The 27,068-nt window shown below is 40.3% G+C and overlaps 1 protein-coding gene across 2 annotated transcripts; it reads right to left on the bottom strand.

The window, feature by feature from the left end:
- Positions 1-1,876: 1,876 nt before the first annotated feature.
- Positions 1,877-23,504, bottom strand: lamtor3 (late endosomal/lysosomal adaptor, MAPK and MTOR activator 3). 2 transcript variants are annotated; one of them, XM_084575291.1, is made up of 9 exons: positions 23,110-23,504; positions 22,703-22,744; positions 12,046-12,080; positions 11,905-11,963; positions 7,788-7,921; positions 7,340-7,403; positions 3,066-3,199; positions 2,618-2,681; positions 1,877-2,191 (listed from the first exon to the last, which is right to left on the bottom strand). In XM_084575291.1, the coding sequence occupies exons 1-9, from the start codon at positions 23,218-23,220 to the stop codon at positions 2,118-2,120; spliced, it is 717 nt and encodes a 238-aa protein (XP_084431417.1). In that variant the 5' UTR covers positions 23,221-23,504; the 3' UTR covers positions 1,877-2,117. The 2 variants fall into 2 exon arrangements, with proteins under 2 accessions (XP_084431417.1, XP_084431418.1); XM_084575292.1 differs by lacking the exons at positions 1,877-2,191; positions 2,618-2,681; positions 3,066-3,199 and adding an exon at positions 6,599-6,913 and having other exon boundaries at positions 23,110-23,495.
- Between the last annotated feature and the right edge of the window lie 3,564 nt (positions 23,505-27,068).

Here is a 27,068-nt window from a genome sequence, read left to right on the forward strand (position 1 = left end):
CGCGACAATAATTGTATGAATATTGACATATGGATGTGTGCAGATAGGGAATATTAACAAGACTGAAAAGTTTGATGCACTTTGGACTGAATTACAGTACATTTAAAGGTGCAGTAGGCACGATTGCGAAGATCCAGGACTTAGCCAAAAAATTTGAACATCGACAACTTCTCAGTCCCGCCCCACTTTCCGCTAAAGCCCAAAACGGTCTCCCAAGCCCCTCCCCCCACGAGGGAGAGCTGTGCACGATAGAGCGCGTGCATATTGGCCCTGGAACACTGTGCACGAGCAGAGAACCGAGAGAGAGCGAGTAAACAAACTAGCATGGAACACACCGACGTAGTTTTTATAATACCCTTCGTTATTGCTAAATAATTTGACCTAAAGTACAACGATACAGTCGTTATACTTTAGGTCAAAATATTTAGCAATAGTCAACTTTAGGACAAAACCAAGGTTAGGATGTTTCTGAAAGTAGCCTACATCGGTGATGTTTGCTATCAGTAACAGTTAGAAGCATTCATTGTGGCGTTTTTTTCCACAGTTTATCAATTTGCTATATGGTAGATATATGACCGCTACCTGTTGATATGGTTAGACGTTTGAGAGTGAAGCTGAGGCACAGGCCTCAGACGAGGATTACATCCCGGCTCCTTCTACACGCCCGCGGCCAAGTGATGCGACCCGTCGAGGCGTGTCCATGAGCAGTGATTGACACTCTGTTAGATACACCCCTGGGCTTGATTGGTGCATCTGAATGTGGAACGTTGGATGTCTTGCAAATCGCGCTACAGGCTCTAGGTGGGGCCAGAGGAGCCGAATTTTTTTTAAAATGACCTGCTTCATGCAATTATACTTGAACATAGGGTCAGTTTCAGCAAATATGACAGAAAGTTAGTTTTATAAGACTTGCCTACTGCACCTTTAATGCAACTTCCTGTTTCATGGCGCGTCATGAAACTTTGAGGAGCCAGAACACCCACGCCACTTTGACGAAAAGTCAATAAAACCCCGGTCAGGATCGTTTGCCTGTCTTTCGACAACCTATTTCCAAATTTTGAAGTCAATCTGATAAGGTTTAATGCCTGATTTACACACCCTATGAAAAACAACTTTTGTCCAATTTTCAGTTTTATCAAAATACCAGACTTCCTGATGGGTTTAGAATATGGCTCCAATTGAATGGCTGGTCCGTAGATGGCGCAACAAATTTTTCTGCAAATTTTTAGGACTTTTCGTGCATGTTTAGACGTCGTTAGAATTTTAAAAAGACGCAGAAAATAATAATAATAATAATAATAAAAAGAAACACTACGAAAACAATAGGGTCCTTGCAACTCCGTTGCATGGCCCCGTTGGGCCCCTGCACTTCGTTGCTCGGGCCCTAATAATAATAATAAACAGTACGAAAACAATAGGGTCCCTGCAACTCCATTGCATGGCCCCGTTGGGCCCTTGCACTTCGTTGCTCGGGCCCTAATTATTATTATTCATAGAGCGTAGTAGTGACGTAAATCAAACGGTCCAATGACAATAGCGTGATACGAATGGGGCTAGTGGTACATTGAAAAAAACAACGGTCTTTCGGTAGTAAAGCAAGGGTTTGATCCCATTGATTGCTTTTTATGTATTTTATTGTTATATGTATATAATTTATTATCAGCTTTAAACCACATATCCATGTAATGTATATTTTAATTGACAATATAACTTGTCAAAAATTTAATTATTACTTAAAAATACTTCTGAAATTAAGGTAAACCTAGACAAAAATGTGATACAAATGCAATTGTCTATTAAACAAAATGTATGGATAAATTAGTTTAAATGACTATATATAAAAGTTTTAGCAATAAAAAGGCATGGAAGCATGGAAGCAATTTTACTGAAATATTTATTCTGACCTTCATGCAGAATGCAAAGCGAACAGAACAAAAATTGTCGAAGGGTTATTATGAAAACACATCTGGAGGACATCAAGTCATAACTTGGAACTGTAAAACAAACAAACGCTTAATAGGTTTCCCACTAGACAAGAATGGACCACTAGAGACAGAGAGAGGACTGTTGATTCCGCAGATGATCAGGATGATTAGGGTTACTCTGTCCAACACAGGTTATGTCACCTCCACCACCTGCCTCAGTTCCTCTATTAGTGGGGCTAAGTCCTTCTCCAGACTCATGATGAGACCTGATGACACACAAAGGCCCTGTTCATACCAAGTGCATTGGGTGATTCTATCACAAGTGGACAGCTCAGTTCATACCTGGCACTGGAATGCATCACAAGTGACCACTTGTGATTGGATTTTAATTCCCTGCTCTAAATGCAAATAAACACTTAAATCAATTGGGAAGAATCTATATACATAATAATGTCACAATTGCAAATACCCTGCTATGACACCATGAAATGGAACACTCTGTTAAAACGGCGTACTATACAGTACTGACAGAGTATTATAAAACTACAGCTTGAGTCTCAATTTAGTGATTTTATTTTGTGTTTTATACTCAAGAAAATGGTTCTACAGAACAATTGTGCTTAAACTGCAATCCATGTAAATATGCCAAAAACAAGATATTGCCACATATAATGATAACTGAAAGATTTCACCTGTGTTGGCATTGCTGCTGGCAATGAGGCTGATGACCAGTGGTAGCCGATTGAACTGCACAATCTGTTCAACACAGAAACACAACAGACATGTTGTTTTAATAAAAAACTTAACGATTAATAAATTACAATAAAAAAAAAAAAAAAAAAAGGTGCCTGATGGCTGGGTGTATCAGGTGAGCACACTTAAGATCTATTTAGCCTTCCGTGTGGATTAACATTTAGAGGACAGGCTTTAGGTTTGAATAATCACAGCTCATGTGTTTGCCGGTGGGGGATCCAGCATTTGCCACATTTTTTAGTTTTTTGTTAAAACATTAACAAAATCTAAAGTTTTTCTGAAGTCTTAGGGTTTTTTGTACAAAACCGTTATTATTTATAAGACAAACATAGAATACTAATAACACACTATAGTGCATATAGAGAATATTAAAAGCTGGAATCTGACCTGGTAAGTGTTGTAGTAGCAGATGATGCTCTTGTTCTTGGAGAGGCCCAGCTTGCTACCCTGATCTGTGGCAAGAGCAAATGTCGACAGGAAGCCAGGTCTCAGAGCGTGAACTGGGGCGTTATCATTGGCAACTGCAGGGATACAGCGCAAGTGTTAGCAAACTTGGGGTGTCAAATTCATTTTAGTACAGGGGCCAGATAGAGCACCATTTGATCCCAAGCAAGCCAGACCAGTAACATAATAGCATAATAACTATTAAATAAAATCCAGATTTTTCTTTCTTTGTACACGAGATACATTAAGAAAATGTTTATATTTAAAGAACTATCCTTTTACAAAGGACTTAATTAAGATTTTATGAATAATAATAGGTTTGGCGTGTGTAACAGATGAGGCTTTTTATTCATCCATATTACAGAGCACATGAAATCTCCCAGCATAAGACCAGCAACACTCAAGCTGTTAAAATGGCGCCTTTTTATACTGCGTTTCTGCTAATGACCTCGGGAGACTTCATCGACAGGGATCCACTGCCTGCTCACATATTAACACACTTTTCCTTTACTTCAATTATATAAACACACATCCTCACAACCCTATATACATATTCAAATTCCTATTATTAATGAAAACAAACCCACACTAAACCACATTACATTTAGAACAATAAAACACACATATCCCAAAACCCCCCACATCAATTTACACTTGGTTACCCCCGGAACTTTAAAACACGGAGTCCATTGTCTGGGGAAGCCTTTTGCCCGAACACCCTGAAGACAAAGAGACCGGTGACTACAAAATACACCTCATTCCACATTGCACCTACAAACACCTAAAGAGCAACATATTATAATTTACATCCACCATCACATTTCTTTAGCTTAGCTCTTGCTCATTGTTTTATCAATTAAAATATGGCTGCATATTTTACCCCCATGTCCCTCTCTTCCAGGTGAAGCTGCGTGGCCCACTCAGCACCCGCCAGCCAATCCAAGGCCACAAAAGGACAACCGACATGGAGACAAATATTCCAACACTCAATTGTGCAAACTACAGCCATAACAAGTGGCGCTACAATAATTGTATAATTATTCTCTCTGTGGCATCAAAGTATGTTAAAACAGCTTCACCAATCACGCACACACTGACATTCAGCCACCAGAGATAAATGCTATGGCTCCATCTGCTGGATAAAGTAGCACACTACTTGAAATGATGATGGAATCAGTAAAACAGTGAAAGTCTCGGCTGTTTTGAATGTAGTCTCTCTGTGGCATCAACAAACAATTGTATAATTATTCTCTCTGTGGCATCAAAGTATGTTAAAACAGCTTCACCAATCATTACAAGTTTAACCAACAGACACACACTGGCAGCTGGCTACCAGAGAGAAATGCTATGGCTCCATCTACTGGACAAAGTAGCACACTACTTGAAATGATGATGGAATCAGGAAGACCGTAAACATTTTATATTCATAACCAGTACAGGCCCAAAGTTTAACGAAAACTCACAATTGTCGCAGTGAGTGATCACGACGGCAATAAGTATGTCCTGACAAAATCTGAAGAGAATCCAATCCCCGACAGTAACAGCAGGTCACATTATAAACACTGTCCAAAATCAAACATTTCCTGTTCACAATAGGTGGCGCGACAATAATTGTATGAATATTGACATATGGATGTGTGCAGATAGGGAATATTAACAAGACTGAAAAGTTTGATGCACTTTGGACTGAATTACAGTACATTTAAAGGTGCAGTAGGCACGATTGCGAAGATCCAGGACTTAGCCAAAAAATTTGAACATCGACAACTTCTCAGTCCCGCCCCACTTTCCGCTAAAGCCCAAAACGGTCTCCCAAGCCCCTCCCCCCACGAGGGAGAGCTGTGCACGATAGAGCGCGTGCATATTGGCCCTGGAACACTGTGCACGAGCAGAGAACCGAGAGAGAGCGAGTAAACAAACTAGCATGGAACACACCGACGTAGTTTTTATAATACCCTTCGTTATTGCTAAATAATTTGACCTAAAGTACAACGATACAGTCGTTATACTTTAGGTCAAAATATTTAGCAATAGTCAACTTTAGGACAAAACCAAGGTTAGGATGTTTCTGAAAGTAGCCTACATCGGTGATGTTTGCTATCAGTAACAGTTAGAAGCATTCATTGTGGCGTTTTTTTCCACAGTTTATCAATTTGCTATATGGTAGATATATGACCGCTACCTGTTGATATGGTTAGACGTTTGAGAGTGAAGCTGAGGCACAGGCCTCAGACGAGGATTACATCCCGGCTCCTTCTACACGCCCGCGGCCAAGTGATGCGACCCGTCGAGGCGTGTCCATGAGCAGTGATTGACACTCTGTTAGATACACCCCTGGGCTTGATTGGTGCATCTGAATGTGGAACGTTGGATGTCTTGCAAATCGCGCTACAGGCTCTAGGTGGGGCCAGAGGAGCCGAATTTTTTTTAAAATGACCTGCTTCATGCAATTATACTTGAACATAGGGTCAGTTTCAGCAAATATGACAGAAAGTTAGTTTTATAAGACTTGCCTACTGCACCTTTAATGCAACTTCCTGTTTCATGGCGCGTCATGAAACTTTGAGGAGCCAGAACACCCACGCCACTTTGACGAAAAGTCAATAAAACCCCGGTCAGGATCGTTTGCCTGTCTTTCGACAACCTATTTCCAAATTTTGAAGTCAATCTGATAAGGTTTAATGCCTGATTTACACACCCTATGAAAAACAACTTTTGTCCAATTTTCAGTTTTATCAAAATACCAGACTTCCTGATGGGTTTAGAATATGGCTCCAATTGAATGGCTGGTCCGTAGATGGCGCAACAAATTTTTCTGCAAATTTTTAGGACTTTTCGTGCATGTTTAGACGTCGTTAGAATTTTAAAAAGACGCAGAAAATAATAATAATAATAATAATAAAAAGAAACACTACGAAAACAATAGGGTCCTTGCAACTCCGTTGCATGGCCCCGTTGGGCCCCTGCACTTCGTTGCTCGGGCCCTAATAATAATAATAAACAGTACGAAAACAATAGGGTCCCTGCAACTCCATTGCATGGCCCCGTTGGGCCCTTGCACTTCGTTGCTCGGGCCCTAATTATTATTATTCATAGAGCGTAGTAGTGACGTAAATCAAACGGTCCAATGACAATAGCGTGATACGAATGGGGCTAGTGGTACATTGAAAAAAACAACGGTCTTTCGGTAGTAAAGCAAGGGTTTGATCCCATTGATTGCTTTTTATGTATTTTATTGTTATATGTATATAATTTATTATCAGCTTTAAACCACATATCCATGTAATGTATATTTTAATTGACAATATAACTTGTCAAAAATTTAATTATTACTTAAAAATACTTCTGAAATTAAGGTAAACCTAGACAAAAATGTGATACAAATGCAATTGTCTATTAAACAAAATGTATGGATAAATTAGTTTAAATGACTATATATAAAAGTTTTAGCAATAAAAAGGCATGGAAGCATGGAAGCAATTTTACTGAAATATTTATTCTGACCTTCATGCAGAATGCAAAGCGAACAGAACAAAAATTGTCGAAGGGTTATTATGAAAACACATCTGGAGGACATCAAGTCATAACTTGGAACTGTAAAACAAACAAACGCTTAATAGGTTTCCCACTAGACAAGAATGGACCACTAGAGACAGAGAGAGGACTGTTGATTCCGCAGATGATCAGGATGATTAGGGTTACTCTGTCCAACACAGGTTATGTCACCTCCACCACCTGCCTCAGTTCCTCTATTAGTGGGGCTAAGTCCTTCTCCAGACTCATGATGAGACCTGATGACACACAAAGGCCCTGTTCATACCAAGTGCATTGGGTGATTCTATCACAAGTGGACAGCTCAGTTCATACCTGGCACTGGAATGCATCACAAGTGACCACTTGTGATTGGATTTTAATTCCCTGCTCTAAATGCAAATAAACACTTAAATCAATTGGGAAGAATCTATATACATAATAATGTCACAATTGCAAATACCCTGCTATGACACCATGAAATGGAACACTCTGTTAAAACGGCGTACTATACAGTACTGACAGAGTATTATAAAACTACAGCTTGAGTCTCAATTTAGTGATTTTATTTTGTGTTTTATACTCAAGAAAATGGTTCTACAGAACAATTGTGCTTAAACTGCAATCCATGTAAATATGCCAAAAACAAGATATTGCCACATATAATGATAACTGAAAGATTTCACCTGTGTTGGCATTGCTGCTGGCAATGAGGCTGATGACCAGTGGTAGCCGATTGAACTGCACAATCTGTTCAACACAGAAACACAACAGACATGTTGTTTTAATAAAAAACTTAACGATTAATAAATTACAATAAAAAAAAAAAAAAAAAAAGGTGCCTGATGGCTGGGTGTATCAGGTGAGCACACTTAAGATCTATTTAGCCTTCCGTGTGGATTAACATTTAGAGGACAGGCTTTAGGTTTGAATAATCACAGCTCATGTGTTTGCCGGTGGGGGATCCAGCATTTGCCACATTTTTTAGTTTTTTGTTAAAACATTAACAAAATCTAAAGTTTTTCTGAAGTCTTAGGGTTTTTTGTACAAAACCGTTATTATTTATAAGACAAACATAGAATACTAATAACACACTATAGTGCATATAGAGAATATTAAAAGCTGGAATCTGACCTGGTAAGTGTTGTAGTAGCAGATGATGCTCTTGTTCTTGGAGAGGCCCAGCTTGCTACCCTGATCTGTGGCAAGAGCAAATGTCGACAGGAAGCCAGGTCTCAGAGCGTGAACTGGGGCGTTATCATTGGCAACTGCAGGGATACAGCGCAAGTGTTAGCAAACTTGGGGTGTCAAATTCATTTTAGTACAGGGGCCAGATAGAGCACCATTTGATCCCAAGCAAGCCAGACCAGTAACATAATAGCATAATAACTATTAAATAAAATCCAGATTTTTCTTTCTTTGTACACGAGATACATTAAGAAAATGTTTATATTTAAAGAACTATCCTTTTACAAAGGACTTAATTAAGATTTTATGAATAACCTGAAAAAGTGCGATTTTGGCGAATTCCTGCCTTCTGCTGTTTAGTTCTTTGGGTCAGTGTTATGTCTGCAAGTCTTAGCGGAAAAATAAGGAATAGGTGCAAATTTTATTGGAAAATTGCAGTAAATGTCACCAATGTAATTTCCTTATCTTCCTCATCCTGTCTCCCCTTTTCCATTCTTCCTTCTCCTTTATATACTCATTCGCCTTCCCCATTTACTTTGCATTGTCCTCATCCTCTGCTTTCTTCATTTCTTCTCTTCACTCCTCCTATCACATCAACTTCTCCTCATCCTCTTTTCTCTCTTCCTCATTCCTTCTTTTTCTCCTCTTACTTTTCAAATTCATCCCATGGGCCAGACCGGACCCTCTGGATGATTACATAGAAGGACCTATATTGGGATGCTCTTTGTTAATTGCAGCTTCACCTTCAATACTATTATACCTGGCATACTGATAAAAGATACTGCTCCACACGGGCCTCACCCAACACCTCTGCACTGCCCTCAGTCTATCAAGCTTGACTTGCACATATTGTCCACTCACTCTCAGCACTGGCTCCCCATTGCTGAATACTGAGTCTGCTGTACTCTATACACTTTACCATACACCCATCCATATCTCCAATTCTATCATAAAATGATATGATGACATTGGTTGGACTCATCTCAGGAGAGGATGAGTCTGCCTACTTCGACAAGGAACATAAACTGACATTGTGGCGCTTTGCAAATTACCTCATCCTACACTAAGAAAACTTCAGGGCGATGGATGATGAGTCCTGAAGAAAAACAACTTGTGTAGTAAACTAGGGGCCACTATGTGTAACAAGACCCATGTATGAATGACAAAAAGCCTTCTCTTTACAGACAGATGTGTATCTGAAAATAACTTGGGGATAAAAGAAATGTCGACTCACAGAGCTGTTAAACAGGATATACAAAAATGGTGATTTTTTTCTGTAGTCTCGACCAGTGATTCCCAATCTGGGGTATGCGTACCCGTGGGGGTACACAAAGTGACGTAGGGGGTACGCGAAAGAGTTGATTCTGAACTCAGCCTGATTACATTTTGAAACTGAAAAAACGGATAACTGTTTTCTCATTTTCTGATTCTCCACCTAAATGAAAAATCAAAAGACTGTTTTTCATGTGAGTCAATTATGTCAATAGCTAGATCAGGGGTGCCGATTATGTCTATTGCGATCAACCAGTAGATCGCAAAGGTAGTTCAATTCAATTCAATTCAATTTTATTTATATAGCGTCAATAACAATACAAATCGTCTCAAGACGCTTTACAAAAACCCGGCCTGAAACCCCCAGAGCAAGCCTGAAGGCAACGGTGGCAAGGAAAAACTCCCTTTTAACAGGAAGAAACCTCGAGCAGAACCCAGCTCATATGGAGGGACCCATCTGCCCAAGGCCAGCCGGGTACAGACAGAAGAAAGAGAGAAGAGAACAGCAAGATAAACATACATCTGTCATAGATACACATATCTGACTAAAGCGTACATGTGGAATCTTAGGATATAAACTGATGATGTTACATGACAGTTTCAAAATGTAAGAGGAATCATAGGCAGGTTGGAGAATTGTTCATTCATGTAGGTGTGGATAACTGCAGGATTCCATGAAGACTGGGCAGGCTGATGAGACCACGACAACAGATGTAGTATAGAGCTCCACAGGAAACGCACAACTCCAGGCCAGAGATACTCACAAGAAGGAGGAGGGGGGAGGAGGGGAGGGGGGGAGGGACACACAGCAGTAAACATTCTATATAGTAATAGCACAGAATTGCACGACTAGTAGTAGATAGGAAATTAGAGGGCAAGAGCTCTGTGCCAGAGAAAAGAAAGTGGAGGATGCGAGAGAGGAGAGAGAAGAAAGAAGGAGGACATGTGTTTGGTGCATCGTCCCCCAGCAGCCTAGGCCTATAGCAGCAAAACTAAGGGATGGTTTAGTCCAGCCCTAACTATAAGCTTGATCAAAAAGGAAAGTCTTAAGCCTGACCTTAAAAATAGAGAGGGTGTCTGCATCCCGAACCCAAACTGGGAGCTGGTACACAGGTGCCTTGAAAATATTTTAGGATTTCTATGCATCTCCCCTTACTTCTATTCAATGATGACTGTGTTCTTAGTTCTTTAGTGGCAGGGCAATGGCACATTGTAATGCATTGTTCAAAATGTTCAATAAAAAGTTGAAAAAAATAAAAATACCTTAAAAATAGAGAGAGTGTCTGCCTCCTGAACCCAAACTGGGAGCTGGTTCCACAGGAGAGGAGCCTGATAGCTGAAAGCTCTACCTCCCATTCTACTTTTTGAAATTCTAGGAACCACAAGTAGGCCTGCACTTTCAGACCAAAGTGATCTGTTGGGATGATATGGTACAATGAGGTCTTTAAGATACGATGGAGCTAGGCCTTTAAGGGCCTTGTATGTAAGGAAGAGGATTTTAAATTCTATTCTAGACTTTAAAGGGAGCCAGTGAAGAGAAGCTAAAACTGGAGTAATATCATCTCTCTTGCTAATTCCTGTCAATGCTCCTGCTGCGGCATTTTGAACCAATTGGAGGCTTTTTAAAGAGCTATTTGGATAGCCAGACAGTAATGAATTACAGTAATCCAGTCTGGACGACACAAATGCATGAACTAGTTTTTCGGCATCACTCTGAGACAGGATGTTCCTAATTTTGACGATATTACGCAGATGAAAGAAGGCAGTCCTGGTCACTTGCTTTATGTGACATTTAAAGGACATATCCTCATCAAATATAACACCAAGGTTTTTCACAGTAGTACTGGAGGCCAAGGTAATGCCATCCAAAGAAACCACATGATTAGATAATGAATCTCTGAGATGCTTAGGACCGAATACAATAACTTCTGTTTTGTCTGAGTTTAAGAGTAGGAAATTACAGGTCATCCAAGCCTTTATGTCTTTAAGGCATGCTTGGAGTTTAACCAGCTGATTAGGTTCATATGGTTTCATGGATAAATATAGCTGGGTGTCGTCTGCATAGCAATGAAAGTTTATGCCATGTTTTCTAATAATCTTGCCTAACAAACGTTCATCTTTATTTATTTTTACTTTATATTTGCAATATGCCGTCAGTTCAGCGGCACACATCCACAGCCATGCACAACTTCAACAACAACTCAGGGCTACATCTTTCTTAAAGAGACAGCGCTATTTTTCTAAAGGTGCAGTGCACCAATTTTTCTAGATTAAAAAATAAATTATGTCGTCAACAGTTCTAATAACTTTCTGTCATTTGAGCTGTCAAGTCTGAGGTAAACTAGGTTGCCCGGCTAACCGGCAAAAACGGATAGATTGCCCTTCCAGAGAGACCTCAACTACTACCACCAGTCAGCCCACAAATGTAGAAATGTTTGGTAGATTTCTTTTTTCAAAAGTGAACTGCTGCTGCTCACTGAAAATGCTGGTAAATAAATCTATTTTGTGAGAAATAATTCACGTTAAGAGATTTTATTTGTATGTTATGCATGCTAAATGTGGGTGGTGGGGGTGGCGGCAGGCTCACAGACATTTCTTTTTCTAGCTACGAGAAGTGCGTGAGAGTAGGGGGTACATGGCTGGAGGTCAAAAGTCTGAAGGGGTACGGGCTGCGAAAAGTTTGGGAACCACTGGTCTAGATCAATCCAGCTTAGAGTGATACGTTCTACAGGACTCAATAGTGTAGAATGAAGCCATGATATGACCGAAAAAAAGAGAAATGGTTTCTTACCTTTGATAACTGGGACACCATCCCTGTCTGTCACTATAATAGCTTGGAGACCTTCAACACTTCATGAGAATGAAACATTAGACATTCAGATAATTACATTAACAGCTCTAACACTGAACATAAAAATTGTTACTACATTACCTTTGCAATTGTTTATATAGATACCTCTTCAAATCCTGCAAAGAAAAATATGTTAAAAATGGATAAAAATATAAAATCAGACCAGTGCTGTAACAACAACAGGAGTATTAATCACAAATTACTAATCACCTTACTTGGGAATGCAGATATATCAATTAACTATACGATCGCAAGTGATCATAAAGGGGTCCATGCCGTTGCAAAGTGGGACGCAGAGGCATATGCAGGCCGGACATAGCCTGAAAGGAGGCAAAGTGTCTGCGGAGGAATCCTTTGGCTGACAAGTGAATGAGAGTCAGGCGGGTTGGAAGCAACAAAATTTGGTGGGCTTGTACGCAGTCGTCCACAGATGACATTGGCTCATTCTGCCATGAGAGGGAGTCATAGGCATGCATGCACGGAAGCATGTTATAATGACGGTTGCTAAGTTACACCCATAAGAACTGGGTGAATACTTCAGAAGTTATAGGCCTTAAAGTCATGTGAAATGTTTCTGTGTCACCTGTAGCGCCCCCTGCAGATGTAATGTCACGCAACTTGATAGGCGTGTACACAATATTTTACAGATTGTGTATGGCAAATTTCATGAAGTTAGCTATTGCAGTTTTTGAGATATTGAAATGTTGCTTTTGTAGCGCCCCCTAGAGACCAAGGGTCACAAAATGTGGGGTGCATGTACAGAATCATATTATTCTCAATGATCTGAAGTTTGATTAAGTTTGGGTATATACTTCACAAAATATTAGTTTTGGAGTTATGCCGCGCAACACTGTAAAAATTAATTAGCCATTAACTTTGTAATCAATAACCCTGCTAAAGTTCTTTTGAAAACTTTTCATTATCTTTGTCCATAAATGATACATGCCAAGTTTGGTGAAAACTGGATGAAAGGGCTAGGAGGAGTTTATTTTGCTTTGAGGTTATTTTGCAGTTTGTCCTGGGCAGACACTTCTAGCTAAGCAGAATAATAAGGCAAAGAAGAATAATAAAAATCGCAACAAAATCAATAGTGATCCTGCAACTTTGTTGCATGGACCCCTAAAAATCGGAAGAAAAACAATAGGGATCCTGCAACGTCGTTGCATGGACCCCTAATGAATACAATTAATTAGAGTATTTGCTACTCCAAGTAGTCTTAGTCCAAGCAGCAAAGAACTCATATTTGCTGGTTCAGGCAGTATTGACAGCCTGCTCCGCCAGTGATAACCACTGTGCCACATGACAAATTTGAATATCAAATCAAATGTATTGGAGAAACCCTGTCAAACAACAGCTGCAGCACTGAAGGATATAATATATAAAAAGATCCACTCCCAAAACACTTTGTTTCAGTCTTCTAAAACCTTTCCACTGGATTGCAAGTTATCAAAAACTTGTTAAAAACCCTTCATTACATGGCATTACATAGTGCAAGTTATTTATTTGGATTTCTTTCCCCTTTTTGCCATCAACTGGTGTGTTTATAGCCTATTACTATATTGTTGCACTGGAAATACTTGCATTAATGCAAATCTCATACTTGATTATTACAACTCCTTTTTTAACAAAGCCATTTTCATAATCCTCAAGAATAGAATCACATTGTTTCTCCACAAGACAAAACTCATTTTGGTTTCAGTGGCATCCACATGGTTGTAAAGAGTGGTTATACAGAAGGTCGATTGTGCCACAGCCAGGATTACTGTAAAAAGGAGAAGGTGCAGTCTATCATAGAGTCACAGTCAGGCCGTGTGGAATTTTGAATGGGACTGACTTGGGGTAGAAACAAGACATCCACGGCAAAGTGGCGATGAGTGCATGTAATAGGGGTGGGAATCTCTTGGCACCTCACGATTCGATTCGATTCCGATTCAGAGGTCAACGATTCGATTCTAAAACGATTATCGATTAATCTCGATTTTTTATTTTTTTTTTAATGTACATTTCCATGCCTGATTTTAAATTTTGTGATATGTACACATATTTTAGTTTGGTCAGATTCTTAAATATGAGTTTGCTACTCAGAATTTGCAAATCACTTCCTACTATTGTGTTGATCATTAGAGAAAGAAAAACAGATGGCTGGCATCAGGAATGGGTCCCCTTTTTTCTGTCAACTCTGGATGGTATCGTGAAATGCGGCTTCGCAAATTCATTGTATTTCCTAAGTATTTGATTTGAATTCCACAGACCTTACAAACGGTGTAAGTCTTGTCCATCTTGCCTCCAACCTCATAGAATCCAAAATGCTGCCATACGGCAGCTTTTAAAGAAGCCGGTGCAGGTCGTATGAGTCGAGCCAGAGAATGTCCAATAAGGGGAGAAGTTCCACTCTCAGTGAACTTCCGGCTTCTGAACTGTTCGTTACAATGGGACTTAATAGAGAGTGGCGAGGCTCTCCGTAGACGGGCTCTGGTCTAGCGCTCGCCATTGCAGCCATTTTATCGCCGCTTAAACTTTTTTGCATGTAAACAACTCGCACGTGTGTTAAGTGCGCATGCGTGTATAGCAGAGAATCAGCAGGCCAGAGAGTAGAGTTTTCTGTTGAGCTCCGCAGCAGGCGCACAGAGTATTGCAGCGGGCGAACTAATTAAAAATTAAGAGAATAACAATTAATTTTAAAATTCCGATTATGAACTTATTTGAATCGAGACAGAATCGTTCAAGACAGAATCGAAATCCATCGGAGAATCGATTTTTTTTCCCCACCCCTAGCATGTAAGGCAGCGACGTACACTATATTACCAAAAGTATTCGCTCACCCATTCAAATGATCAGAATCAGGTGTTCTAATCACTTGGCCTGGCCCCAGGTGTATAAATTCAAGCACTCAGGCATGCAGACTGTGAAACAAGACATTTGTGAAAGAATTGGCCGCTCTCAGGAGCTCAGTGAATTCCAGCGTGGAACTGTCATAGGATGCCACTTGTGCAACAAATCCAGTCGTGAAATTTCCTCGCTCCTAAATATTCCACAGTCAACTGTCAGCTCTATTATAACAAAATGGAAGCGTTTGGGAAAAACAGCAACTCAGCCACGAAGTGGTAGGCCACGTAAAGTGACGGAGAGGGGTCAGCGGATGCTGAAGCGCATAGTGCAAAGAGGTCGCCGACTTTCTGCACAGTCAATTGCTACAGAGCTACAAACTTCATGTGACCTTCAGATTAGCCCAAGTACAGTACGCAGAGAGCTTCATGGAATGGGTTTCCATGGCCGAGCAGCTGCAGCCAAGCCACACATCACCAAGTGCAATGCAAGGCGTCGGATGCAATGGTGTAAAGCACGCCGCCACTGGCCTCTAGAGCAGTGGAGACGCGTTCTCTGGAGTGATGAATCACGCTTTTCCATCTGGCAATCTGATGGACGAGTCTGGGTTTGGAGGTTGCCAGGAGAACGGTACATTTCAGATTGCATTGTGCCAACTGTGAAATTTGGTGGAGGAGGAATTATGGTATGGGGTTGTTTTTCAGGAGCTGGGCTTGGCCCCTTAGTTCCAGTGAAAGGAACATTGAATGCTTCAGGATACCAAAACATTTTGGACAATTCCATGCTCCCAACCTTGTGGGAACAGTTTGGAGCGGGCCCCTTCCTCTTCCAACATGACTGTGCACCAGTGCACAAAGCAAGGTCCATAAAGACGTGGATGACAGAGTCTGGTGTGGATGAACTTGACTGGCCTGCACAGAGTCCTGACCTGAACCCGATAGAACACCTTTGGGATGAATTAGAGCGGAGACTGAGAGCCAGGCCTTCTCGACCAACATCAGTGTGTGACCTCACCAATGCGCTTTTGGAAGAATGGTCAAAAATTCCTATAAACACTCTCCTCAACCTTGTGGACAGTCTTCCCAGAAGAGTTGAAGCTGTAATAGCTGCAAAAGGTGGACCGACATCATATTGAATTCTATGAGTTAGGAATGGGATGGCACTTCAGTTCATAGAATGAGTAAAGGCAGGTGAGCGAATACTTTTGGTAATATAGTGTATGTGCAAAATTTCTCAAACCCGTGAGATACACACGTCATCTAAAAATACATCGCCATCAGAACTTGGTGACAGTAAGATTTTTTTTTAGGAACGCAGGTAGTATATCATAGTACAGTATAATGGAGAAATGTGTAGTTTACAAAAAAATACAGCAGTAAAAAAAAGTCAGACGAAGGATAGTGAGATCTTTTATTTTATATATCTATACATATGAATTGCTAGTGGTTCAAACTTGGTAAATATGTAGTACAAATTAGGGCTGCAACTAACGATTATTTTAATAATCGATTAATCTGTCGATAATTTTTTCTATTAATCGATGAATCGGACAACAAAAAAGCATTAATTTCCAACCCTTTATTCAAAAACAGAGCTGACAGAGCAGAAATTGCATAAACAGGTGGCTCCTTGAACATCTCTGAGCTGTTAAAGTAATCATTTAAAAAATTATTCATTAAATCATTTTTAAAAAAATCGGTAAAGTCTGCAGTTCGCCTCATAAGGATTGTTCAGCATGTTTCAGCTAATCAACGAAATCATTTCATTCAAGCTGTAACAGCCAGTGTTTTACATGGGGCAGTACCAGTTTACGCCACACGGCGGCGCCTCCTTTGTTTTCATCGCTTAGTTCAGCAGGTGTCACTCTTGTTGCATCCGTCTCTTTTTTTTTTACTTCCTCCAGCTCCGTAATGTGGACGCTGGTGAAGGCTACAAGCCACGAACGTTTTATTATCTGTTATTATATTTTGTAATATGCCGTGAGACGCCTTGCTACTTCATGTTGAAACATACTACTAGCAAACGTGGCTAAGCTTCTCTCCAACTTCACGTTACAAAGCCAGCAATCATTAAACTTACATCTTGCCCATTTCCCAAGTTGACAACGAGGTTCATGTGACAGAAGTCTCGAATCCAAAAGGCATAAATACATATCGCTAACAAACGCTACGTGACGAAAAAAATCTCCCCGCTTCGCCTGCGCCGTACGACCGTACCATACCCGGTGCATCAACACATTACAAACCAGGCTGAACACTGGATTCCACTTCCAGGTCTCATTTGTAGTTTAATTTCGGCGTACTGCACCTTGGATGACTTAGGTTGTACCGATTTCTCCGCCTCCGCCATGTTTCAGAACAACGTTAGGGTCTCTCTGATGGTCTTTCCTCTACGTCCGCTCCGCGCTCAACTCAACTTTTTTTTATACAACAAACATCTCCGTGGCATAATAATCGTGCGACACAACGAATCGATAATGAAATTCGTTGCCAACTTTTTTAATAATCGAATTTTATCGATTTTATCGATTCGTTGTTGCAGCCCTAGTACAAATTCATTCATATACTGTAACCGCTTGTTCCTGTTAAGGTCGCGGGGTCTGCTGGAGCATATCCCAGCTGTCATTGGGCGAGAGGCGGGGTACTCCCTGGACAGGTCGCCAGTCTATCGCAGGGCTAACGCAGAGAGATCAAACTCACACCTACGGCCAATTTAGAATCACCAATTAACCTAACAAGCATGTCTTTGGATGGTGGGAGGAAACCGGAGTACCCACGCAGACACAGGGAGAACATGCAAATTCCACACAGAAAGGCCCAGTCGGCCCATGGATTCAAACCTGGGACCTTATGTAGTACAAATTGTTTTCTGTAATTTATTAATGAAATAAGACTTTATAAAAGGAACATATATATATATATATATATACTGAAAAATATGTCCTACTATTTACTATACATGTGCATATTAATGGGTTTCTGCAGGTTTGAGCAAGTGAAATTTAAGACTTTTTAAGACCTTTTTGGGTTAAATTTAAGATCTACTTGAAGTACGAAAAATAAGGAAAATCAGAGACCCAGAATTACTTTCAAAATAACAAAATGTATTGTCATTCAACTATCAACTACCCTCTAGATGTGATTTAGCATGCATTGAGACATGTCCCAACTTCCTCCATCCTATGTGCCATGCATGGGTTTGTAATGTATTTCAATGCAATTAAATGGCTTTGAAACACATGGCTGTAGACAACTCTAGACCCCTGGACTTTTTTTGTTGATACCGCCATATTGGCAGGAATATTAAAATTAACAGAGCCAGCCATGATTTCAGGTCGTCAGAGTTGCAGATAATCCAAAGATTTCCCGCACGACACTTTATGATGATGAGGCAGCAGAATTGGTAGAGTCTGTGTATTGCGCAGTTCGCACAGAGCTGGCTGTAACACCACCTCTGGCGATACTTGGTCCTGGCAACGGCGAACAAAACTGGGTTATCGCATGAGACTGTTAGAGACTTTTAAGAGCAGTCTGGTGTTTCTCTGCTTTTAAGTAAGATTCCACTGCCTTCAGACCCAGGCTGCAGAGTTTGAGTGTCCTCTGGCATGCAGTTCGCCTCATAAGGATTGCTCAGTTCGAGTATTAAATGGAGCATTACCAGTTTACGCCAAACGGCAGCGCCTCCTTTGTTTTCATCGCTTAGTTCAGCAGGTGTCACTCTTGCATCCGTCTCTCTCTGAGGACAATTAACTGGTGTTAAAACAGAGCGTCAGAATGGAGTGTTTGTCAATTAACTCTGTGTCAGTGCAACACATTTAACTCTCTTCATTTCTACGACGAGCTCTGAACCTGGATGTAACACCTAAGGTGTTAATTTATAAACTCCGCCCATTTATTATACCCGCACCTGGATATGGACAGTCATCCCGACAACTACTGACTGATTTTCACTGATGAGAAAACATTATTTGGTGAGTAAATGTGCTTCACTTTGTGTATAATGTTATGTTTGACGTAAATATTGATTGTTAATCTCGCATGCGGCATCATGCCCCGTACAGGGCTGTGTCCGAACAACAAGCTAACGCTAAATTCGAGTTTACACATATGCTACAGTCAGTAAATGCTAATTCATGCACAATTACAAGGTTAACAAAAGTAGGCTATTTCAGTTTTTACAGCTGACCAAGTAGACAAAGACTGTATAACCGCGGTGTGGTTAAAATGCTTGGCATTAAGTTTGACCCTAGCTAAACCATGTTAGGTTAGCGGGCCCATCACAGTCTGTGCCATTATACGCTAACGAAGAGCAAGAGTTCGATATATCCTACAGGGAAATGTAGATACATTATTTGAGAGCTTTCTGTCTTCCCCAATAAAAATACCGGAAAAGTTGATAGAGACCAATAAGACAGCAAGTGGTAAAGTTAGCTGCCCCGCTGCAGGCTGCTGTATCCTGGAACTACTGTGGCACCACTCGCTGTCTGTTTGGTGGTTCACATTAAGTCCAAAGACTCTGTATTAGTTATTTGACTATATTTCTCTTTTAATTCAACATACAGTGTAAATATGGAGTAAACACCTGTAATAGTTAACAACTGACACGATGAGAAAGTTGATATCTAACACTAGTGTTGAGAGAAGCTAACACTGGTTAGTGTTGAGAAGTGTGAAATTTTAACTCTAAGAAGAGTCAATAATAACACTTTGGGAGTGTTAACGTACCAACACTTCAAAAAGAGTCAAACACTCTGTGGTGTGGACCCATATAGACACTTTAAAAGTGTTGAGATTAACTCTGATGGTGTTGATTTGGGTATGCTGAATTTGCTGTGTATTGTGCGGATAGGGCTGGGTGATAAGGCTGAAAAATGTATCATGATATAAGCGTTTCTTATCAGTCGATATCGATAATTATTGACTTCTCAACTGTGCAGAGCGGGAGCATGTCCTTCGCTAAATGATACGCCACTGCATCCGTTATTTCTTTATATCGCTTTGATGTTTTGTCGTATAGCATGCTACCATGTACCTCTTGATCAGAGGTTGAGCTAGACTTTTTCCCATTGTCTGTCATTTTGACTGACAGGGTCATAAAAATCCCGTCATAGCCCATTTTTACCCGTCACTTTATTTTTTTTTCAAATGGTAACAATGACATATTCAGTAGCATTTAATTTTCATTCATTTTTAATTAATATTCAGTAGCGGTGGAAAAAAAGATTTGTCTCATATAACTGGCCATCAAAGATGACTCACTCGGTGGGCAGATAAATGAAACTTAACCGACTCTTACACTACCAATAAGTATGCTCACTCGCAGACAACATCGGTCTGACTACAATTTCCTCTCGCGCTGTCGCACTCATATTTTCACTTTCACTCCACGCCCTTCTTTTTTGTTGTTGTTGTTGTTGCCACCAAACTGGCTTAGCTGGGCTGTGATAGGTCGAGAGGCTAAAGCCCTTCCTCTGCCTACATCTCCCAGAATGACTTGCAGTTCTGGCTCTGGGTTTTCTTCCTATTATTCTCTAACAGATTTCAAGTGAAATTATCGAAAAATTCTATATTCTATCGATTTCAGACTTGACTAAATGTAATTTAAGACCAACAATGCAAAATAAGCTCGTATTTATGACTTTTTATGGCCTTAAATTGGCATTATCAAATTTTTAACTTTTTAAGACCCCACAGAAACCCTGGAGTGACTGTTGTAAGTAGGGTTGCCAACCGCCCCTTGAAAAACGGAATCGTCCCGTATTTAGAAACAAAAGTATGCGTCCCGTATTGAGCTGAAACGGGACGCACTTTGTCCCGCATTACACGCAAATGGTGTGTAAAATGTCAACGGAATGAATGAATAACATGGCGCTTTATACGAAAATTTGCGATAAACTTATTCCCAGGTCGTCTCCTACCAATGAGCTGACAGCAGGAATCCCGCTCATCTCATTGTTCGAGGTACTTTTGCTTGCGAAGATGATACAGGAAGACAACAACTTTTCCTCACACTTTCTGTTTGCACTTTTCTTATTGCTCTATTACAAGAGGAATGTTCTGCTTTCTATTGTTTTATATTGATTTCCACAGTTTTAAGTTAAGCAGGACAGGTTTCTGTTTAAGAAAGATATTTATTTTATATTCTGTTCATTTTGTTACTTTGTATTAAAAATTCTTGGGAGTAGAATCAAGTAAAGTTGTCAAAATGTGTTTGCGTTTGTTGTCTTACCAAAATGCAGCATAGAGAACATTTACAATATGTTTGCATTAAACTAATTCCACTTTTAAGGAAAAAATTAAAATATTTTTTATGGGTCTGACTCAGACGCCATCTTGGCCGGCTTTATCTCGCTCCTCAGTAATCCAATGAGTGACGATGGGTTTGTCCATTCTATGTACAGTCAATGGTACTAACCAGTAGCGGTTTTAGGCACGGGCGAACCGGGGAGCATTTTTTCAAGACACAAGCACTTGGGAAAAAAAATAAACAAATAAATCTGCGCCGTGGGGCGGCACAGTGGAAAGGTGGTTAGCACTGATGCCTCACAGCAAGAAGGTCACCGGTTTGAATCCATGGGCCGGCTGGCCTTTCTGTGTGGAGTTTGCATGCTCTCCCTGTGTCTGCGTGGGTTCTCTCTGGGTACTCCGGTTTCCTCCCACCATCCAAAGACATGCTCATTAGGTTAATTGGTGATTCTAAATTGGCCATAGGTGTGAGTGTGAGTGTGAATGGTTGTCTGTCTCTGTGTTAGCCCTGCGATGGACTGGCGACCTGTCCAGGGTGTACCCCTGCCTCTCGCCCGATGACAGCTTGGATAGGCTCCAGCAGACCCCCGCGACCCTTAACAGGAATAACCGGGTATAGAAAATGAATGAATGAAAAATCTGCGCTGCTACATGGTTTTCTATTATCTGTCATATCTGCGTGGGGAATTGGAAATTGGCGCCCCCTGCAGCTGCAGGCGCCCCTGCTTGCTGAGAAGGTGCCGTGCACAGAAGGTGCCCGGGGCGTAATTCAATGTAGAACCGCCACTGGTACAAACATACTCGTGTCAACAGTCCTTCACAAACATCTTTTAAAATTATTGTGGCTAGAGACCTAATGGTGCGTTCTATTTGTCTTGTAAGCGCGACTTGCAACTCGGGAGTGACGTCACATCCGTGTCGGAAAACAAGTTACAGCGGGTTTTTGCGTTCTGCTTTGTACACAACACGACAGGTCGGAGAAAAGATGTTTATAGTGTTTATCTCGTTTACAGTGCAACCACGGCGGATTTCACATGTTCATTACATATTACACAGTTCGATATCTGAATATTCCGTTTTGATTAACGTTAACGATAGGCTACTGCTCCGCTTTCCACTCAAGACTCGGCATTGTTGTCATAGCAACATGGAGCGTCTCTAGCCAATTTAAACTGCACAAGCTACAAAATAACTTATTAAGCGGTATTTAGCTGTAGCGACATGCCTATTGGGTAACCGTATACACTGCTATGTGTGCGACTTCTACATTTGGTTACAACAAAGACAAACGTGCTTAAAATAGTAGAAAACCACAATGTTTACTACGTGTGATGCTCGTGGTAGCCATCTTGGAAACTGAACTCGGGGTCCTCTGAGCTTCGACGAGTTGACGACTTGTATACGACCTCGGGGGCGTTCTATTTGCAACTTCCGGTTCGTAACTCGGGAAAACGACTCGGAAAACGAGTTCGGTGGACAAATAGAACGCCCCATTAGTTTAGCATACGCAACAAAAATTCAACAAACCTTAGGTTACAATGATTAAAGTTTGAAAATGTTAAATGGGATCTCGAGCTCTGCTGTATAAACCACTACGCAAACATGTTAGAGAGAACAAGCACTCATGAGGAAGCTAACTTGAAGAATGACAGACAGGCCATACTCACATCAGCCATAATAGATATTGTGTTATCCAGACCGTTTGACGACTGTGATGGAGAAAAAAAAAATGTTATAAACGTTCTCATCGATAAAGAGGAACTACGAAAGTAATTAAGGGCGCCATGTAAAATAAATCATGGTAACGTTATCTAATTAGCATAAAATAGAGCGGTACTTAGACACCTATTATTATCAGAGTGTGAAATGGCCATGGGGTGATAAAGTTAACCGAAACATGTCGCAAAAATATGTGCTAAAATGCTAAGATCTTTGAAGGACATAACGAACAGCTAACACTTGTTACGTAACACAAGTCGAATGCTGCCTTAAATTGGAAGTAAAGAGCTCGTGGTTACAACATGGGAAATCGTGTAGACAATGCGCAAAGACCTTGTCGAATTTTTTCACTTACGATAAGATGAATACCGCAGGAAGGGCCCGTTCGTAGGGACACCGCAAATACGACTCCAACTAAATGCAGCAAAGGGGTGCTGAAATAAAAAAACAAGCCATCATATGACATGCGTTGTTTCCGGTGTGAAGAGAGGCTTCTTCTTCAGGGATTTTTGGCAGTTTTGACGCTACTGGGCGTATTACTGCCCTCCGTAGGATGTGATTATTTACGATGATCACACACACCGATCAACCGCCACTGACATTAGAAGTCAATAACACTTGGCATGATGCAATGTTCTGATGGGAAACATTTGTACGTGGTATTTGTGCAGTGTTTCCAACTCCTCAGTAAGGAAAGTAGCTATTGGCTGTCCTAAAAGTCGTGATCGACTAATAAGCATAATTGGCTATTTGGATGAAATTATGATGGGCGCTGTATGAGAGGAATATGGTCGTGTTATGTATATATATATATATATATATATATATATATATATATATATATATATATATATATATATATATATTGGTCATTTTGGAACGCGTCATTTCCATCACCACCACCACAAAAAAATGTGATTTCAAACAAAATTACAAACATAACCCATGTTTTCGAAACATTTAATGATAATTCACAAATAGATATAACCCAAATGTATAATTGTATTTATTTTAAGAATTTTAAAGATAATAGTTTTACATGTTTTAGATGACAAACACCTTTTAACTGTTTTGCTGAGGTCTTTCGATGAAGTTCTCACAATGCACAACCATGACTATATAACTATAACTAGTTATATAGGTATAACTATAACTGCATAATTTTCTTAATGTTATAGTGTAACTGTGTTATTATTATGAATTTCATGTAATATATGTGTTGTGATGGAGATGACATTGCGGGGTGGAAAAGACAGCATGTGTTGGAAATGACATGTGACACAGAGCAAAACACAAAATAACATCATCTTTGAAACATAAAGTTATTTAAAAAAATGAATGCACATAGAAGCAAGTTGCAAAAGTCGAACTGGCTGTTGGAAGCAAAACATGAACAGTGTACAGTGATCAACTTCCTTGACTGTGAGGTGAACTTTAAATTTTTCTTTTGTTCCATCTGTTTTATTTTTTTCCCTCTCCTCAACCTTGCTTCTACATTCAAACCACCAGGTTTGCTCTCCTGCGTCAAAGTCAGAGGTTGGCAGTTCCTTGTCCTTGCAGTCAGGGCACTCTCTGTACATGCACTCCTTTGTTGGACTTGTGCACAGTCTCCATTAGGTCATTGAGATTGGCACTTTTTATCATTTTGTGATAAAACTGTTTTTCTGCCATAAACTGGACATTTGCATGTATTTTGCAAAGACATGTGTCTCTGTCCTTGATTGTTGGTTTCACAATCCAGAAAGGTTGCCTTTTGCAAAATTTGCTGTAAGAAACTGTAATCTCAGGATACTCCATCCTAAATGTCTGGTGAAGTTCTCATGGACTCAAGCAGTAAGCTTTTTTGCATTCTTTTCTTGCTCTTTGTAATTGTCTCCTGTTGTCATGGTGCTCCAGAAAATATGTTATTTCTTCCTCCACTTTTTTTGCTGACTTTGTTACATTGCATTTTTCGGGTGTACTGGATTTGGGTGTCCCTTGTCACATTTGTTTTCATCAGCTTAGGTGAGAACCCAAACTCCTTTTTGGGGCACAGTAGAGCAGGCGCTATTTCTTCATCACTTGCCGATTTAGCAGTGTGCATATTTTGGTACCTATTTCTTTTTTATCCGTGACATAATTGTGTTCTTACGGAGCCCCCGAAGGGACACGGGGAAAAAAAAAAAATAACAGGAGCGTTCGACTTCATCAGAGCCCGTCTACGGAGAGCCTTCCCACTCTCTATTAAGTCCCATTGTAACGAATTGTGGTTGCAGTTCCACCAGATTTCCACTGGGGGCGATCGCCATGAGTGCAACATGAATGGGACTCTATGGAGCTAAACGGCTAAATGTGTCTCTTTCACCCGATTGTCGTTGAGAAATCTCAGATTTGATTGTAGGTTTTGCAAGTTCAACATGGGTTATAGGTCAAAAGTTGAATGAACGAGAACTTATGTCCTTTCGTTTTCTTACAGGTTGAGTTGTTGTTGCCCATAACACGCTAGCATTGTGCTAATGAACGCTGATTGGTCAGTGAATGACTAATTACGACCAGATCCCGCTTGACGGCATCGTGGCATCCGAAGCGGGACCAGAATGTTAAGGCGGACTTTTTCGCCCAAGTTTTTTTTTTTTCGGCCCGGTCTTTTAAAACAACGAAACAGAAACTCTTCTAGCACGATTATTTACCCGTGTCAGCTGTGTTGTCCATGCCTCGAGAGAAAAGAAAGTGCAGAGCGCGAAAGCACCAAAGCAGTGGCTGAAGGATTGCCGTAAAGCAGTATCTGGTCGTACGATGTGTATGACGTCATTGACATTTTAAAATACTTTTTAAAGCAAAATAAGTGACTCTAAAAAATCTAACACCCAGCAGTGTGTAATTTCTTTGCATCTCCTTTCAAATACAATATTCAAATTACTGCACAAAAAATTATATCCTGAGAAAAGTGGATTTTGAGGGGTACTGCTCCATAGACCGCCATTCATTCTGCACTCGTCCTGAGAGCGCACTCATATGGAATCAGAGTGGAACTGCAACAGTTCAGAACCCGGAAGTTCAGTGAGAGTGGAACTTCTCCCCATATTAGACGTTCTCTGACTTCATGCAGATCTGTGCAGATCTGACTTGACGTGATGCATGCTGGGTTGTTATGCTCATAGATCTCGAATACGATTGGTTAAAATGAACTTGTTCTACCCAGCATGCATCACGTCAAGTCAGATCTGCACAGATCTGCATGAAGTCGAACGAGCCTAATGGGTGAAAAAAAAAAAGGACGTACTTTTGCGAGATCTCGCAAAAGTTTCTCGGGATCTCGCAAAAGTTTCTCGAGATCTCGCAAAACTTTCTCGGCATCTCCAGAGAATAGGCGTGTTCGACTTCATGCAGATCTGTGCAGATCTGACTTGACGTGATGCATGCTGGGTTGAACAAGTTCATTTTAACCAATCATATTCGAGGTCTATGAGCATGAACAACCCAGCATGCATCACGTCAAGTCAGATCTGCACAGATCTGCATGAAGTCGAACGCGCCTAGTGTCTAATAAGGGGAGAAGTTCCACTCTCAGGTCAAAGTATCCCAATGCGCTACTCCTTATGGGTGGGGATTTCAACATTGTTTTGAATAGTTTATTAGATAGATGGCCCCCAAATACTAACAATTCTTCTGCTTCCACTCTATCTACCTTCATGAAAAAATTTAATCTGGTCGACATATGGAGGGAAAAAAATCCTGATAGTAAATCTTATACATGGAACAATAGGGCTTGCACTTCAATGTCTCGTATAGATTATTGGTTAGTTTCTGATAGTTTAGATAAGAATAACATTACAGCTAATATAATAACTACACCATTAACAGATCATAGAGCCGTGTCACTGTTTCCTTTGGCTCTAACACTACTCACGTGTTTAGAGGCTCTTACTGGAAACTTAATAACTCTATTCTTAAAAATGAACTTGTAATTAAAAAAGTTCAAACACTAATTAATATCTATTGGAACAAAGCTTCAGTTGATAAATGTTTTTCCAGAAACTGGGAGCTTTTCAAATTTGAGGTATCAAAATATTTGAGAGAATTTGGTACATCTTTATCAAAATCTAGAAAAATCGAAGAAACAAATGTGATTTCTAAAATAACAGCACTTTCTCAAATTTCACCTGAAAATTTATCAGAAAATGACTTGCAAGAATTAATTACACAACAAGATAAGTTAAATGTCATATACAGAATGAAAGCAGAAGGTGCCTTTGTAAGATCAAGGAGAAAATGGTTGGAGGAGGAGGAACGTAACTCTGCATATTTCTTTCAACTAGAAAGAGCACGTGGTAA

Source organism: Chelon labrosus (genome assembly GCF_963514085.1).
Source record: "Chelon labrosus genome assembly, contig: SCAFFOLD_207, whole genome shotgun sequence".
Taxonomy (NCBI): Eukaryota; Metazoa; Chordata; class Actinopteri; order Mugiliformes; family Mugilidae; genus Chelon; species Chelon labrosus.